The 17096-nt window shown below is 26.0% G+C and overlaps 2 protein-coding genes across 5 annotated transcripts in view; both read right to left on the bottom strand.

Annotated features, from left to right (window-relative positions):
• The window catches only part of LOC111622523 (teneurin-m-like), a 320210-nt gene extending 313406 nt beyond the window's left edge, over window positions 1-6804 (bottom strand). For all 4 annotated transcript variants that reach the window (XM_023364928.1, XM_023364935.1, XM_023364961.1 and 1 more), the window contains exon 1: window positions 6675-6804. The gene's annotated coding sequence lies outside the window, so the exon portion shown is untranslated. The remainder of the gene's footprint in view (window positions 1-6674) is intronic.
• The window catches only part of LOC111622587 (vigilin-like), a 44702-nt gene extending 32968 nt beyond the window's left edge, over window positions 1-11734 (bottom strand). Inside the window, exon 1 of the mRNA XM_023365002.1 lies at window positions 11595-11734. Coding sequence (XP_023220770.1) covers window positions 11595-11734 — 140 coding nt within the window. The remainder of the gene's footprint in view (window positions 1-11594) is intronic.
• Between the last annotated feature and the right edge of the window lie 5362 nt (window positions 11735-17096).

Here is a 17096-nt window from a genome sequence, read left to right as displayed (position 1 = left end):
AATGTTAATATATTATTATTATTTTATTTTTTCTTCAATTTATAATTCTAATGAATGAATTTTAATTTTTACTGAAAATTGTAAACTTATATTAATTATGTAGAAGTTTATATTCCTATCAAATTAAAATATATCTGCTTAAAATCAAAATTATTTTGTCTAATATCATTATTTTTCATGTGGATTATTCAAAATTTTAAAAAATATTGCATTAGTATATATTTTAAATTATTTTATTTGAATTAATGTAATATTAAATTGAACCATTTCTGCTGTCTTATCAATTGAATAATTAAATTAATTAATTAAATAGTGGGTGAATATTGGACATAGAAGTACGTATCTCATATGTGATTATTAATACATACCAAATTGAATGGTGAACATTGTGAGAGATATTTGTGGAGGAGGACTTTAACAGGAATTGAGGGAGAGCAGTTCTTATTGACCACTGGTCTTAATTTCTTTCCTGACTTGTGGGGTTTTGCAAAAGCAAACAATCTAGGGTTGTGACAGAGGGAACAACATCTCTATCTTTGGAATATAGCTTTCATGCCAAATTAGTGTTGGTGAAACATCTGATTTTTTTCCTGTAGCCAGTCTAGGAAACAATTGGGCCTTAGAGCAATTAGTAGCTTNTATATATATATTTTTTTAACCAACTTATCGAGAAGTTATGACTTGAAAAAAGTCAGTAACGCATCATTTAATCTAAGGATTATATTAATAAATAATAAGAAAAAATTGTTTTCCTTCTCTTAACAGTATAGGAACTATCATATTATGCAATGTAGAATATATATCTTTGACTGCATCCGGTTTGTTATTGCCCCTTTTTTAGGCTCTCTCCCTCTTATCACTTCAACTATTTTATATTGTTAGAATATCTTTTAAGTTTTCTGCTACAATATAAAGTGTTTAGTTGGTCTACTAAAAATGTCTAACTCAAAAGATAACATTATTTACAATTTCTTCGCTTTACTCTGGTGTAGCTCGTTAGTTTTATGTTGTCCAAACTAAATGGATCGATTAAATCGTTCTCACAAGTATGTGGAATCTTTTTTTCACCCCCCTTCCACTGTCCATAATGGACTTTTTGAAAGTGACTATAATTTCTTCCCCCTTTTTTTTCCTGTAAAGTAATAAGTTTGAAGATCATATACAAAATTTTTCTTAGAAGCTAAAGCGCCTTTGGGTTAAAATAACAACGTTTAAACCACAGTTAATAACAATTACTACTCTTTTAATGTGTATAAAACTTCAAAAAAAAAAAATTGCAGCTTTTCAGAAGTAAACTTATAAAATAAATTATTTTCAAAGTGTGAAGATGTTTTTGGATATTATTATTTTTTTTTATAATTAATAAACAGCGATTAAAACGTCTGAGATACAATTAAAAATATACACAAGCCATACCGGATAGTGTATTAGTAAACATACATAAAAGAATATGGCTATAAATTAAACCATTGTTTTAAAAATACAAAGCACTTCTTTTGTTAACACTTAATGAAAATTAAGAAAAACCGAATTTTGAAAGACTTTTATTTACAACATTTGTGTACTTATAATTAAATTCACTTATAAGAAAGCACAAAAAGTCTCAGTCTCAGTCTCTCTCTTTTCTTTTTTTTATCTTTCATTATTTCATCATTGTCTTTAGTAGAAAAGTTAATTATTTAAATCTAAAAGAAAAATGGCGAATGGAGTTAGTAATTTCTTTTTTTAACTGGATTTTCTTTGAAACTTTTGTTATAGTTTGAATAATTTTTCCTGTTTTCTTGGTTGCATTATTCGATGCCGAATCGAATCACTAGAACCAACAAGAAATGGAAGGATCAAATCGAATCACGTGGCAGGAGGCAGGCCATCGGCGCCAATGTGGGTAAAAGGGCCCACGTAATCACCTCAAGCGAGCAATCGATAGTGTAACGTACTGATTACACCCCAGTAACTGTTGATTCCACTTCCATGCAAAGATAATATGTATGATAGAACAACGTGCGATAAGTCTGTGGTTTTTCTTGATTCGTATGTAATTTTGTAGAAACTTTTCTAAATAACTAAATGAAAAAACAAATTTTTATCAACTATGTTACAAGTTCGTTATGCACTTGCCTATCAAATTACACGGAATTTCTAAGAAATAACTTAGATTCGTGAGAAGATAGTAATATCTATTAAATTAAACTTTCATTCGTATACAAATGATTTAATACATATTCAAACGTTGTAAATTAGATTTTAAAGTAAAATCTTAATCTGTTTCGATTCTAAGACGTTACTTCAATAATATAATTCATAAATATTTTACGATATAACATTCCTAAATGCTTTAAATTGTAGAATTTATAGCATTTAATGTTTATATTTACTAAATTTATTAAATAAATCAGGGGAAAAGGTGATGAAATTCTTTAAAAATACACTTTAAGATAAACAATCTGCACTTTAAAGTAAGTTTTTTCCTAATTTTATTTTCATTTTTTTAACAAATTATACAAGCTCAGCCTATTAACAAAGACTTTACATTAAACTAAATCGATTCAAGGTAACAAAATTAAATTTCACAAATATTTATAGTAAATGCTAATATTTTACTTAATTTTTAAGTAAATGTTATATTAATTTATTATTTCTCAAACTTTTTTTTACTGGACGATCACCGTTTAAACGTAATGAAAGATGGCAAGATTACTGGAGAACTGCTTATAAATAATGTATTTTTCTTTGAATATAACATAAAAATACCACTAATATTTAAGTAAACAAGATTATTCAACCAGTGGGTCGCGATCTACATTTGTTAATCCCGCATACTTGAATTAGGAATGAGATTATTATAAAATATCGTAAATATTTCCATTTATAAATTTTTGTTTATTCTTAACGAATAAATAAAAGTCTTATTTTAAATTAAAACAATTAAACAAATTATAATTTTTCAAATTTTCTACGCTTTACTGAACTTAACCTAAAGCTTAAAAATAATGAATCTCGTAAAATATTCTAAGTATAGAACCCATACATTATCAACGTTTACCGTAGATATAAAATTAAAACAAGTAGAGTGACGTTAATTTTCGACTAAACTTCAGATTATATTACATATTTTGTCATATCTGAAATTTTTATGGATTAACGTTCGCGATTTTGATAACTAAGATTTAATAACGCAGACTAAACGATAAGAGATGCAATCTTTCTATTAATACTTAGAAAAATTGCTTATTTAATCACAATTTATAGCTTAAATACAGCAAAAAATATATAAAAAAGTGAAATTTCTAATAATTTTAAACTTAAATTTTTCAACGTTCATAAACTGAGAAAATCGAATTATTTAACAATAAGCTTCCAACGTTTTATCTTAGGAATTCTTCATATTCACGCTGTTAAAAAGTAATTTCGAATATAGGCCTATTATTTAAGTTTTTTACGTTGTAAATTGATGATTAAATCTCTAGAGAAGTTTAACAAATCCAGTATTTAAGTTTTGTAATCAAGAACGTGATAAGAAGGTTTAAAGTCACGATCGTGTCTGGTAATTACATTTTCATACAGCGATTAGGATAAATAATGATATTGTAAAGGAATTTCGTTAACTATTCCTTTCCTATATTTATTGATTATTAATTATTACATTTAATTGCTTCGAAAGCAAAGATCCATTAATCTGATGAATCGTCCTATGGTGTAAATAGCCAACACGATATCGAAGATTAACGTCATTTATTCGCACACTACGCATAACACTACATGTGTATAAGTACAGTACATACATCAAATTATCACAGTTTGTCCCATTCATAGAAAGCATTCTTCGATTGTTTTTTCTTTTTCTTCCCCTAAATTATAGTCTACTGGGCTTTATTTAATAATTGTGCAGTAGTCTAAGTGTGAGCTGATAATTGTTTTTTCTCCTATTTTTTTATTTTATTTTTTTTATCAAATTATCACTCGAAAAATTTCATTAGAATGAAAGCATTCTCAGATTACGTGGGGAAATCATTGATAAATGTATTATTATTTTAATTTATCATAATTTAAAGACGATTTAATGTTAAAAAATTGATTTTAATATATTTAAATTAAGTAAAATATAAATTATTTTATTCCAGATGATTCCAATTTAAAATAATTTTTTAAATGTTCGTATAAAAATATATTTAACTTAATTTTTTTAAATATAAATTATTTATGTTTATTTTAAAATTTTTAATTAAACAAATAATAATAAAAAAAATTAAACGTCTTCATAGATTATAAGTAATGTTTCTTTACATTTCCTTCGAAGAAAATTATTTAAATTAAAAAAAAATATATATATATATATAAATTACATCATTTATTTAAATTTAAATTAAACAATAAATAAATTACGTATTTATAAGTAATCATCTGCAGACATTTCTTTTATATATATATATATAAATTTTAACAAACTGAATATAAAGAAAGCAAAGAAAATATAAAAATAAATAAACTTTCATTTTTATTAATTTATATTTATTTTTATAGCTTTAAAATATTTTCCTTATTTTGATTCAATAAAATCCTAGTTGCACTTCAAGTTATTAAATTTCTGTAGAAAGGAATATTTGGTTTTATTTGTAATATAAATTTATTATAACTTTACATTTATTATAAATCCTTTATTCATAAATATAACGCTAAAACTTTAAAAAACTTTTCTACAATTTTAATAAGTGATGAAGTTATTTGCAATTCAGAAAATACTAAAAGAAAAAAAATTATATATATATATATTCTAATTGGAAAATTTTAAAATAGAAAAATAATCTATAGAATAATTTCTTTTTATTAAATATATTATAAACTTGAAGCATAAAATTCGAGTGAATGAAGTGAAAAAACATATAATAATTTTTATATTAGAGAATATTTATTAAATATATTTTATAAATTTACTGACTATAATATATAAATAGATTTATTTTATCATAAAATTTTTTATTATAGTTACAAAAATTGGTTAGTTTTTACGATCAAGTAAGTCAAAAGAGTCGAGCGATTATTATAGTTAATATTCATGCAATCATTAATAATAATGAAATAATTTATCCGTATCTGCATGAATATTATATATAGCTTTTAATTTTATTTTTCTATAAAAGCACGAATAAGCTTTTAAGCATAAGTATAAACGAATGAGAGGAATGAAAAGCTAGATAAGAGACTCTTTTTGATTGACGCGACACTCCCTTTCTCCACACTACATGCATGTCTTTGCATGCCCGTGTCGGTCCCCCCTATCGTGTGGCTTTTCGCAAAAACACGAACTACCAATGTCGTTAACCTCTACTTTGTTATTCTATATCTATTCGCTGTTAAAAGTTTTCCATAAAAGAAAGAATATTTTCAGAAAAATGGAATTAAAAAAATGATGGTGAAACACACGAAACCCCCTTATCAAAGTTTGGAGTTACAATTGAAAGAGGGTTAGACATTTCAGTGTAAATAATCAGTAGAAAGAAAAAAAACTAAGTAAAAATAGGAAAACGTTTGTTCCTTCCTATATGAGAAAATAAAAGGAAATTGCTTATTATTTCTTATGCGACACGTCTAGCCACCCTCTTATATCTGCTTTACTAACATTAACACTTCTTACTGAAGAAAACAGCAATAAAATGTCTATGTTATAGATAAGATGACGTAATAAACCGTACATTTTCGTATAGATAGATATAAAAATATCGTGTTATTTACTATATATGGGTATGTAATATGATCCGAAGAGAAGTTATTTCCTTTATGAAAACACTAAGAAAATAAATTAAAACGCGTCGTTTGGGAAATATTTAATTGTAAAATAAGTATAAAGAGTTCTACCGCTTTCTAAAATGGACCAACTAAACAAGTGAATGTAATTTTTTTTTGTACCTGTAAAGATACGATAAATCACAAAAGATTGGTAGAATACGAGTGGAACTGACACCTGTACTCTCTGGTGTGGATACTTCATTCTCCCCCCTCTGCTAATCCATTTCAAGTTTTCCTACTCGCGTACAGACAGCGAGATTCCCTTCTTTTCTGTTAAGTCTTCAATTATATGTCACAACACGTTATCTATTTTAGATGTACACTAAGTGCTTACCAACAACTGAGCTATTATATTCCCCACATTCAACTATGGAATTTGTATAACTAAAACAACATCTATTCTTCGAAACCCATTTCTTGAAATCTTCTCTTCTAAGAAAAATTTTTATTTATATCTCTCACCTGAATAAGCGAACCGAAAGAAACTACTCCACATTCGACTATACACACGTTAAATGTCAATGGTTTCGTTTACTCGACGATATAAAAATTTTAATTAATTAATTCTTTAAAAAACTTGTAACAAAATGTTTCATACTTTTTCTGTTGATTTTAGTAAAGAATAAAGTCGAATTTGATGCGGTTTAACTTTACCCATCTCTAAATATACAAGTTAAAAGTTAGTTTTTTTTGGGAAAAATATATACGAAGTAACATCTTCTTTAAGTTCCAAAGTTATCATATTTTGTATAAATGATGTTTCGCGCCAATTGTACCATACACAAAAACGGAAAAAAATGGTAATTTTGCAATCCACACAACAATCTCCAGTTCATAATCCCGTAAGAAATTAATAATCTAATAGAAAAGTAATTAAAGTGAGGTCTTACCTGGTGGCTTCCAGTTATAGATAGATGAAAGATCGTTCCTATAGTTAGCAAATAGGGATGTATGCGGATAAAGCGCCTGCAGAGTTCTATAGCGAACCGAAGACTGACTGCTAACCGGTCGTTCTACCGGGGTTGATGTGGAGTTTGTACGAAAGACGGCGCTGTACAGCTTACCCAGCTAACGGTTGATCCTAATAATACAGAGAGGTAGGGAAGGATGTGTCAAAGAAAAAAAAAAGAGAACTCACATGCTACCATTAGGATAAATCAAACTGTAGTAAACTGTTACTATACGCTTTATCTGAAAGGAGAAACGGTTTGTTTATAATTTTACAAAAATATAATCTTTTATACATTACAATACACAAAGTACTATCATTTATGAAGAATTTTTACCCTTTTATTCCATTCAAAATAACGATCTTGCAGCGTAATATGCTATCATTTTTTTAATGAAATTAAAACGCGTAAATGTCTTATTTGCACACGTTTTAAAAAATATTTTTTGTATTTGTTTTTAATTAATTATTCACTGTTATTCGATGGTGAATAATTTTAAACATTCCGTAAATAACGCGCTTAGAGCAAATATTTTTACGATTTTTAAGCAGAATTTCTAATGGAAGAATCGACTTTAATTCCCGAGTAAGAAATGTTTTGAATAATTCATTAAATTCAGAAAATGCCCATAAAATTTTATTTTAGACGAATTATCGAGCCAAAAGTTGTTGAACCTTACAATGAGACAACCGAATAAATCATATGCAATTACGCTTTATGCAAGAATTGATCATACGAATTACACGAATTATAATGCAACCACAATGATTTTCAGTGTAATTTAATAAGTTTGAAGATTGATAGTTGATTAGAATCATATATTTTAATAAAAATCTATTTTATTTTTGATAAATTTTTGTTTAAAAAATTTATCAGTTAGTGTAACAGAATTACATTACAGTCTTGTCGTAGGTTATCGTGTTTTAATTACTTTAATGTTCATTATTTTGATACTTATTTATGATTTTTATTGGGTGTAAGTTTTATAAACTTTAAATTAATTAAAAAATTATAATAATTGAAATATGAAGCACGAATAATTATCTGCGGTGCTTTATTCATCATCAGATATACTCTTATGCCGATGGTATTTACTATGATATGGTTTCTTAGAACCAATAATTGGATTAAATATTGAAATCTATGAAAGTTATGCTAGCTTATAGTAACTAAATACGTTGCTATCAGTTCCAAGAACTTATCTTTTAACCAGTTAATGCCAATTATAATAAATAAAACTAAACAAAACACTATAAAAGTGTCTTAAAGTATAAGTATAATTTATGTAAACTTGTATAAGACTTTAATTATACAAGAGCCAATTAATAAAGATTTTACGTAATTTATGCTAATTAATACGCTTCTATAATATTTTTAAAACATTATAACAAAGTTTTATATGTTTAAATATATTATATAGGAAGAAAATAATGTAAAAAAAGTGTTCTTGCGTTTACTAAATCTATATAAAAAAATCATTAAATATATGTTTCATTGAATATTATCGATTATAAAACTTTTAAAGACTAGCAATGACGATATAAGAATCACATTAAGTTATATTTTTAACCTTAACATAAGTAGATATATTGATTTTATTGATAGAAAAATAGAGAACAGTCACCATTAAAAGTTGTTTCATACTTTAAAAAAGACCTCAAATAATCTATTAATTATATAAATTAAAATTTTTATAATATAAAACTCTTTTATTAAAGACGTAAATAAATCTTATACCATTAAAAATAACGCTATTAAACTGTGATTAATTAAATCAATTAAATCGTATGTTAATTAATTTTTTCTCCCCTAATTAACGTTTAATTCGATTTTATTATATATTTACGATTTTTACATGGCGTTAATTAATACATATTTTTACTTAACGCCGTTAAAATTATTACATAAAATAAAATATATTTATATAGATAAAATAAATACAGAAATTTTTTTGGTGTTATCTAGAATCTTAATCATAACATTTTTTTTTTTTTTTGATATAATGGTGACGAATATGGATCGACGTCCATCGAGTTAGAGCAGAACACAAGTGACTCGAATGACTTCAGTACTGTACCTGTACTTTTAAGCTTTAGCCAAACGATCGACCAACAAAATCGTAAAGTTTATTTACGATAATTTCAGGTGTTGAGCGGCTTTCTACTGTCAGGTGACCGTGTATACTCACGCCACACGTTGTAGACTCGTAAACAGGAGCGTGTTGTAAAGTACACAGTTTAAAGGCCTCCCTTATACTGTCTGGTTTCCGCTATATCTCTCGTCAGTGTAGTTCGATCGGTCGTTAGAATTGACAAAATGTAGCGAAATCACCTCAGACAAGACTGAAATGGTTTTCTTTTTGGTTATATTTTATTTAATGTTTAATGACATCTGCACTCTGCTTCTGCAATACTTCTTCTCTGGATGAAAAAATTTACTTTAAATAATATTTTTGGCTACATTTTTTTACTATCGAATTATATATATATATAACTAAAAAAAGTTACGTTTTAAAAAGAAACCACTGATCTAATATTCGTATTACTTTTACTAATTCGATTATTTTTAGATGCAACTTTAAGTATGTAATGTTATATCTCAGATGGGAAATTACGGTTACAAAACCTTCAGCATATATTTTTANTAAATAAATTTTCCCAACCTATATATAAATATAGGCTTTTTTATTCGTTGAATAAATAAATAATATCGTTTCAGCATATGCTATAATGGAATTAATATGAAAATTTAAGAAACGTATTAAAATATTTCGTCATTTTACAAAATAAAATAATAATAAAAATTAAATAACTATTCATTAAAATGTTAGGAAATTTTTATGATTCATGTATATGTTGTTTTTTTTAATGTAGAAAAATAACTAAGGAAATATAATTAATATTTATTTTGCTTGCAATTAATTTCTATGTCTTATTAGTTATTTATCTATTCGTCTAACTAATTTAAATTGCCTAAAAACAAACGATGAATCACGTAGAATACATACGATTCAAAAAAGAAAAAAAATGTTGTTGATGATGAACGTTTTTAGACCATCTTTCTGAATAAGAATGGAATTAGATATGAAATCCTTATTTTTATATATTTTTTATTTAATTCTACATTTTTTAAAAGTATTAAACTTGCATACATGACTTGAAAATATGCTAATAAAAAAGTAAATGATAAATTTATACTTATTCTATACACAGCAGTCGACTATAAAAAGTTTTTAGATCATATTTTACGATTAATTTATAAAATATTTTTAAATGAAAATCTTTAATGTAAAGAATAATAATAAAAATATTTATTTTACTATTTTTATAAATATTTTTTGAGAGAATCAGTCTATAAAAGTGATTTTTTCAAAAAAAATTGCATGAAATTATGAGTTATAATTTGAATCAGAGAGCAAATTTTTGTATTTTGTTTCATTAGACGATTTTTAATTTTTTTTTCGATTTCTGAATTAAAAAAACTACGATTATATTTATATTTGTTTCAATGTAATTTAATGTCTTCATTTCACAATCAGTAGTTCGCGAGCTCCTCTACGTGCAAATGTTTTTAATGTTTTTATAGTGGCTTAATAACGAAAAAAGTCTAGTAATAGCTACGCTTTGTATTAATTAAAGTATAAATAAAATAAATTTTAAAAGGTTTATTAATAAAATGTATTGAAAATTGGAAGAAACAGTTTATTTATATTGAATTGATATCATGAAAGAGACTTTCGTAATTATGAAGTTAACAACCCTTTCTTTGTCTTAACTTCAAATACATTTGAAGTGAATGATACATCATTTCTTCTAGATCTACCCTCCGGATACATTCCAAATATTTCAATAAGGTTTATATTTAATCATTCATTATTACACTTAATGGATTTAAATTTCTCCATTAATGAATTAGAGAAGAAGGACTTTGTGTAGTTTGGGTAAAGTTTAAGCTTTTCTTAACAATTGATCCACATTTGAGAAGATGTATTGATCCATCTATCCACCAAGATAGACATCTGCAATATAATAAATAATTAAACTGATGACATGAATAATGAGGATCTTCCTTTTCGCTTCTATTACTACATGAAATAAATAAACACATTAATATGCATGTTACATTTTATTAAACATTTAATACCGTAAATATAGTAGAGTATATTTAAAGAATAAAATTCAAAAATTTGATAATATTAAAAACATATTTTTAAACCTAAAAAATTTCTCGTGTAAACCTTTCAAAGTATAGATTTCCAATATAGGATATATGAAATCGACTTGTAGACTCAATAAACACAGCTTATAACTAATATCTACACCTTATATACAGTATCTATAAAAACCATCAGAATTTTCGAAAGACGTATCTAAATCACAGGAATATAGGAATTGAGCCATTAAGAAGCATTTATCTACCGTAACGAAAAATCATACGTGGGTAATATATATATATAGAGAGAAATCATGCCCTCATTTTTGTTATGGCAGATTTTCTCTAACGCCTTTATTTCAAGGTATATTCGTTGGGGAAGAGTGAGTATCGGCATCTTTCATTTGTAGCAAAATAACGTTCTTATTCATTTTCGCTATGTCTAGAAATAAATGAAAAAGTTTCATCTATCGGACCGTGAACAACACAGACAAAACACTACCTATAAGAAGGATCCTGATTGATTTTATACCTTAGACCATTTCAAAGTTTTGACAGCCGGCAAGCCAAAAACATACAGTGGCTCGTTAGTTGTCAATTTTACCTCGGTAACTTGTCAACAAAGATATAGACACGAGATACGTAATGATGCTAAAGTGTACAACACTCTACCACCTGTCTGTCATGTTTATGACGTCATTCTATTGCCGACATCCTATTTGATTTCCCCGGAGAGTGGTCTTTTTAAACCCTCTTTTCTCTTCTCCAACAATTGCTATCCGGAGGGCGTGACGTATACCTGAAATAGAGGGGCAGATACGATGTCGTCCTGTTATCAGGGCGTCCATAGTCGTAACCCGACTGAACTTTGTATTATCTATATCATTAATTTCGTTGTGACAAGCAAACCGTTTTGAATGCAAAATGTCGACTCGTCGTCAATAGCTTGCATAGGTAATTCCCTTGTTTTCTATTTATATATGTTGTCATTATACATTAAAGCGTGATAATTACGTAGTCTGTTTTATGTATTAAATTGAGTAAAAAACACTTGGCATTAGAATTATCAATTAATTTAATAGATAGATTTTAATAATTAAATACAAGGAAATAAAAATATCATTCCTGAAATTTTATCAGTTCATCAAAAGGGGAATGCCTTTAAATATGATTTAATTGCTAGTAATTAATTAATATAGAATATATGTAATTTTCATTGCTGGTTCACTACACAATCTCTACACTTTCTTTGGATTTTCTAAAAAAAATTTAGGTTTGGATCCTTATTTAAATTAAATTCTAGATAAAAGTATATTTGGATATGAGTGTGAATTTTAACATTTCCATTCATTTATTTAGTTAAAATTTATAAGCTTTCAGTATAAAGTCTATAAATTTTAATATTTTACAAGTAAAAAAGATAACTAATTCTGAACAAGTAGCTTGGAGCATTAAAAATATAATTATTCTGCTCAGCATATTCACTACTATGTCGGTGACATATAAATTTGCGATTTTAGAATTTCCTCATTTGATAAATTTTTATTACTTAAAACTTTCTGCTCGAAATTATGCATAAAAAATCAATTTTAATACATTATTTTTCCTATAATTAAAATATAGCGATATACTTTCATAATTCAAAAAAATATTTTATAAGTATATAAAATCTGTCTCTGATCTATCAGCGTATTACAAAATATTATAAATTTTATTTTTCTAACTTTTAAAATAAAGTTAAAATGTCCTCTTGCTTGACCTAAAAAATATATAAGAAAATTTTTAAAAAATTCTTTAAAAAAAAAAGTTTTATCATTCGATAAACGGGTTTTCCTGACATCTTAACAATAACAGGAAAGTTTCTTCCAGAAAAAAGTAAGGTTTGAAAATTAAAAAATAAGTAATTTTTAGTTAAAATTGTCATTTTTAAAATAAATTAATTCTATCAGCATTAAGAATACTTTCTCTTATTTAAAAATTAATTAAAATATAAATAATTTTGTTTCTAATATATATATTTGCAAAATTTTATCCTGTTTACCTTGATTAAAATTAAAATTTATATCTGTGACAAACCTATGCTTATTTCTACGTAATTCGTCTTTTAAATTTAATCTAGAATTTTCATTAACTTTTACAATATATTAATACAATAAACCCTTCTTTAACGCATCGCCACTGCATTATCTTAAGCTTCAATATAAAGCAAGCAAACGCCACAAATTCAACTATACAGTTTCGTATGTGATAAAGATATTATCAACATTACTAATTATTTTATCAAATTAATTTTGTTATAAAATATTAATTTATTACGAAAATAGGTCATGCAATTCTCATCACACTATTTTATACATCAAACTGTAGTTCACATACTACGTTAATAAAGGGATATACGAAAGTTAGAACATCACCTAACAGGTATTTTCCTAATTATCTATACCTATGTATAAATATAGATAATTAAATGACTTATGCAGATATAGGTATACATAATTAAACCATTTTCAATGGAGTATAAAGTAGAACGAGCAATTATTTATTGTGACATCGTCACAATGCCGGGCTGCAATTTTTAATCATATTTTTAAGTTATTTAATATAAAATATATGCTCTCCACCTCAAATTAGTAGTAACTGGCCCTGTACGTCATACTTTTTCTTTAACAATAGAGCTCGCGCCAGTCATCTATCTAACATCTTTCGGGGAAAAATTTTTGAATTAAAATAACATGACTTCCGGTTTGCATCGGATGTTCTTATAGAGTTAATAGGGATCTCCTGTCCCTAAAGTTTTCATAACTGGTTTCGTCTTTCATCTTTCTAACTTCTTTCTCGAGATTAAGGAAAGACAAACAGACGGACTGACAGTAGAAATTTATAGGTCTACAAGTTTTTCAAATTACATAATTATTTTTTATATTACCTTTCATATGCTACACCTTTATTCAATGTAATATATATAAGCCTAACAGTATAATACTTAAATGTATAAATTTTATACTGATTTTGCCCTCTAAAGTTACATCATCTTAAATTTAAGCTTCTCAGAAGTGTTACCAAAAGAAAATTATAAAAATTAAAAATCTATATTTGTCTGGTACATGACTCTAATGGCATAACTATGATTTTGCTCTGAGATTGATCTGGAAGGACGATCTAAAGCAGTGTTTCCCAACGTGGGCCCACGCCCCACAGGGGGCAATTCGATTGTTAAGGGGGCAATTCGAAAATGGACTCGTCCAGAGTTTAAGTGAACCTTATAGCTGCTGTATATGTTAAGGGGAGGCATAAGAATTTTAGAAAGGCTTAGGTGGGCATACCACAAAAAGGTTGGGAAACACTGAGTACACTCAGAACGAAGAAAAATTAAGCGTACTGTAAGTACCGTTTACTTATAAACAACGTAGTCATTACAATTCTAATACATACAACTTATAGGAGGAATTTAAATTTTCTAGGTTTTTCTTCAACTCTTTTATAATTTCATCAAAGTTCACTTGCACTTCCGGGGATTCAACACACACACAACACCTCCATGAGTAAACCACAGCATTATGCCTTACTGCTGAAAACTTTAAATAATAAAATCTCTAAATAGTTAAATATATAACAGAATTAAAAATAAAACATCCGAAAAATTGTTATATTTATTACAGGGAATAGCGTAAATAGAACTGAAACTTCAATTTGCAATAACAATGTAAAGCAAATACAACTTTGTTAAAATAGGCTAAAGTATGGCCAGCGAGTGTTGTTGCAACTCTCCTATTCATTATGCAACAGATTAGGTGTTCGGGCAATAGGTCTACAGAGACTCTTTCTAAGTTCTAAACTATTAAATCGATCCATTGAAAATCCAATAATACAGAAACATCGTTATAAGTTACATAAATTAAACTTCGATTATTTTCTCTGATATGGCCTAAATTCATTTCTTGTTCTTCCTTTTTAATTCGTCAATAATATAAAACGTTTTAAAACATTAAAATCTAGCGAATTAGGCTAAATACATTCACGAGATGAGGAGTGGGTTCGAACCTGTCGATGAGATCCGAACCCACATCTTTACTAAATCGAATTTATTTTTAAATGTAAAGAACCAAATTAGAAAAAAAACATATAATATTCTTATTATTATTTCGTTATAAATTAATTATTTATTGATATTTAATAAAATATTTTATATTCTTTTAGCAATTAATTCAAACATTCCTTTATTTTGTGAGTAGGCCTATATGTAATACTATATTAAGGAATATGTATTTAGTAGACTTGATTATTATATATAACACAATAATCATCAATCTGTATTATTAGTACTTGTAATATTATGCATAACACATTAACATAATATTGTTATATATTATTTAATTTATTGTATTAGAGGATATTAACAATGTTAAAATTAATGGTGTATAATATTCTCTCTTACGTTTATTTTTAATTTAGAAAAATATTTTTAAAATTAATTTAGGAACAATTTAAATTAGAATTGTACCTGAAAAGTTGGGAAAAATTAAATCAGAGTTCTAAATTTTTTAAGTGAATTTATTATTTATATATTTATTTACTATTCTGCTATATTGCTAGAAAAGTAATAGAGGCTTCTAAACAATGATTAGAGGAAAATTACGTCTTTTTCACATTCCTCCTTAGAGAAACACATAAAACGCTCCTAAGAGAAAGATCGAAGCTAAGCAAAATCTGTAAAAAAGATCAAGAGGCATCATGAGACGTCGGAAAAGTCAAATCTTAGATAAACTAGAGTCGAGCTTGCAGGATACAAACCAGTTTACTCACAAAATATCAAATAGTTAAGACTGAGATCTTATGAGACTTTAGCAGTGCAAGAAGCGTGACATTACAAATTTCGATACGAAAATTAAGTAGAAAATAAGCGAAGACGTAGAAATTATAAGTAACTGCCACAGGCTTCTTTTCATATTTTTGTAAAAAAAAGTAAATGTTTTTTTCCTTATAACATTTTTTCCTTATGATAAATATATTTGAACGTAAACGTGTCGAGTACTTCAATGAACTGTTGCTATGATATAAGTTGTCATCACTTCAAAATTGTTTATTTTTCTAGTTATAAATTATATAATAATGCCATTAATTATTAAATAAATAACTTCAAACATTTGTCATAAATTTGAAAATTAGCTAAGAAATTAATTGTCATATTTTCGTGAAAATTTAATATTATTAATTTGACATTGCTATATTTATTTATTTATTTATTTTATCAGGAATAATATTGAATACATGTTTAATATTGCTTTAAAGGTAATATTAAAACTTACATAGTATTCTATAATGTTAATTTTTGTGGGAAGAGAGAGCATCATTAGTGCTTCACGATGATGGTTTTGCAGTGGTATAAACTTCTTATAGTAAAGAATCACAATAAAGAAGATCATATATTAAACGAATATATCAACTATTCGTGATTAGTCGATCGCGAATAGTGAATAGTTTTGCCAATAACGACGTACAGTTAATCGGATCACGTGATTAATCAATCTCAAAATCATCGTTACACTCTGCAGTAACTAATAGTAAGAAATTAGTACTGTCAGCTAGCGAATATAATATAAAGTTTTAATTTTATTTTATTAATTATTACATAATTTTCTAAAATTAACGCAATAAAAATAACTTTTAGTTTCTTAACACTTAAATTTAATTTAAATATAGGCCTGTATATTATGGATAATTTAATTTATTACAGCATCATAATATAAATATTCTAAAACATTCACGATATAAAATAATTTATACAAGAATAATAAAATATATATTAAACATTATTACAATTAATTTATATTTGAATAATATTAAAGTTATATTTGGTCAATAAATCATCGATATAAACTCATATAACAACAGTTATAAATTAATCAAATGTTACTTAATTGTAACTATGAAATAAATTATGCATTAACACTGCATTTATAATATTGATATTAAAGTAAAGATTGTAATTAAATTATAAATTATTTATGGAAATCCTATTATAAATTTCGGGCCGTTATATACATTTATTAAACTTTAAGATACTTTAAATAATCTGAGTAAGACTTATTTTAAGTAATCACACACATAAAGGTTTGTTTATAGATTAAATATTTATATTTACATTATTATATTGTTAAATATGAAAGTAAAAATATTTTACTTTTAAAATTCTGGAATCTTGCCTGCTGA

The sequence above is a fragment of the Centruroides sculpturatus genome, unplaced genomic scaffold, assembly GCF_000671375.1.
Source record: "Centruroides sculpturatus isolate CEXI.00-Female unplaced genomic scaffold, Cexi_2.0 scaffold23, whole genome shotgun sequence".
Classification (NCBI taxonomy): domain Eukaryota; kingdom Metazoa; phylum Arthropoda; class Arachnida; order Scorpiones; family Buthidae; genus Centruroides; species Centruroides sculpturatus.
This window is presented reverse-complemented; position numbering and strand designations above follow the sequence as displayed.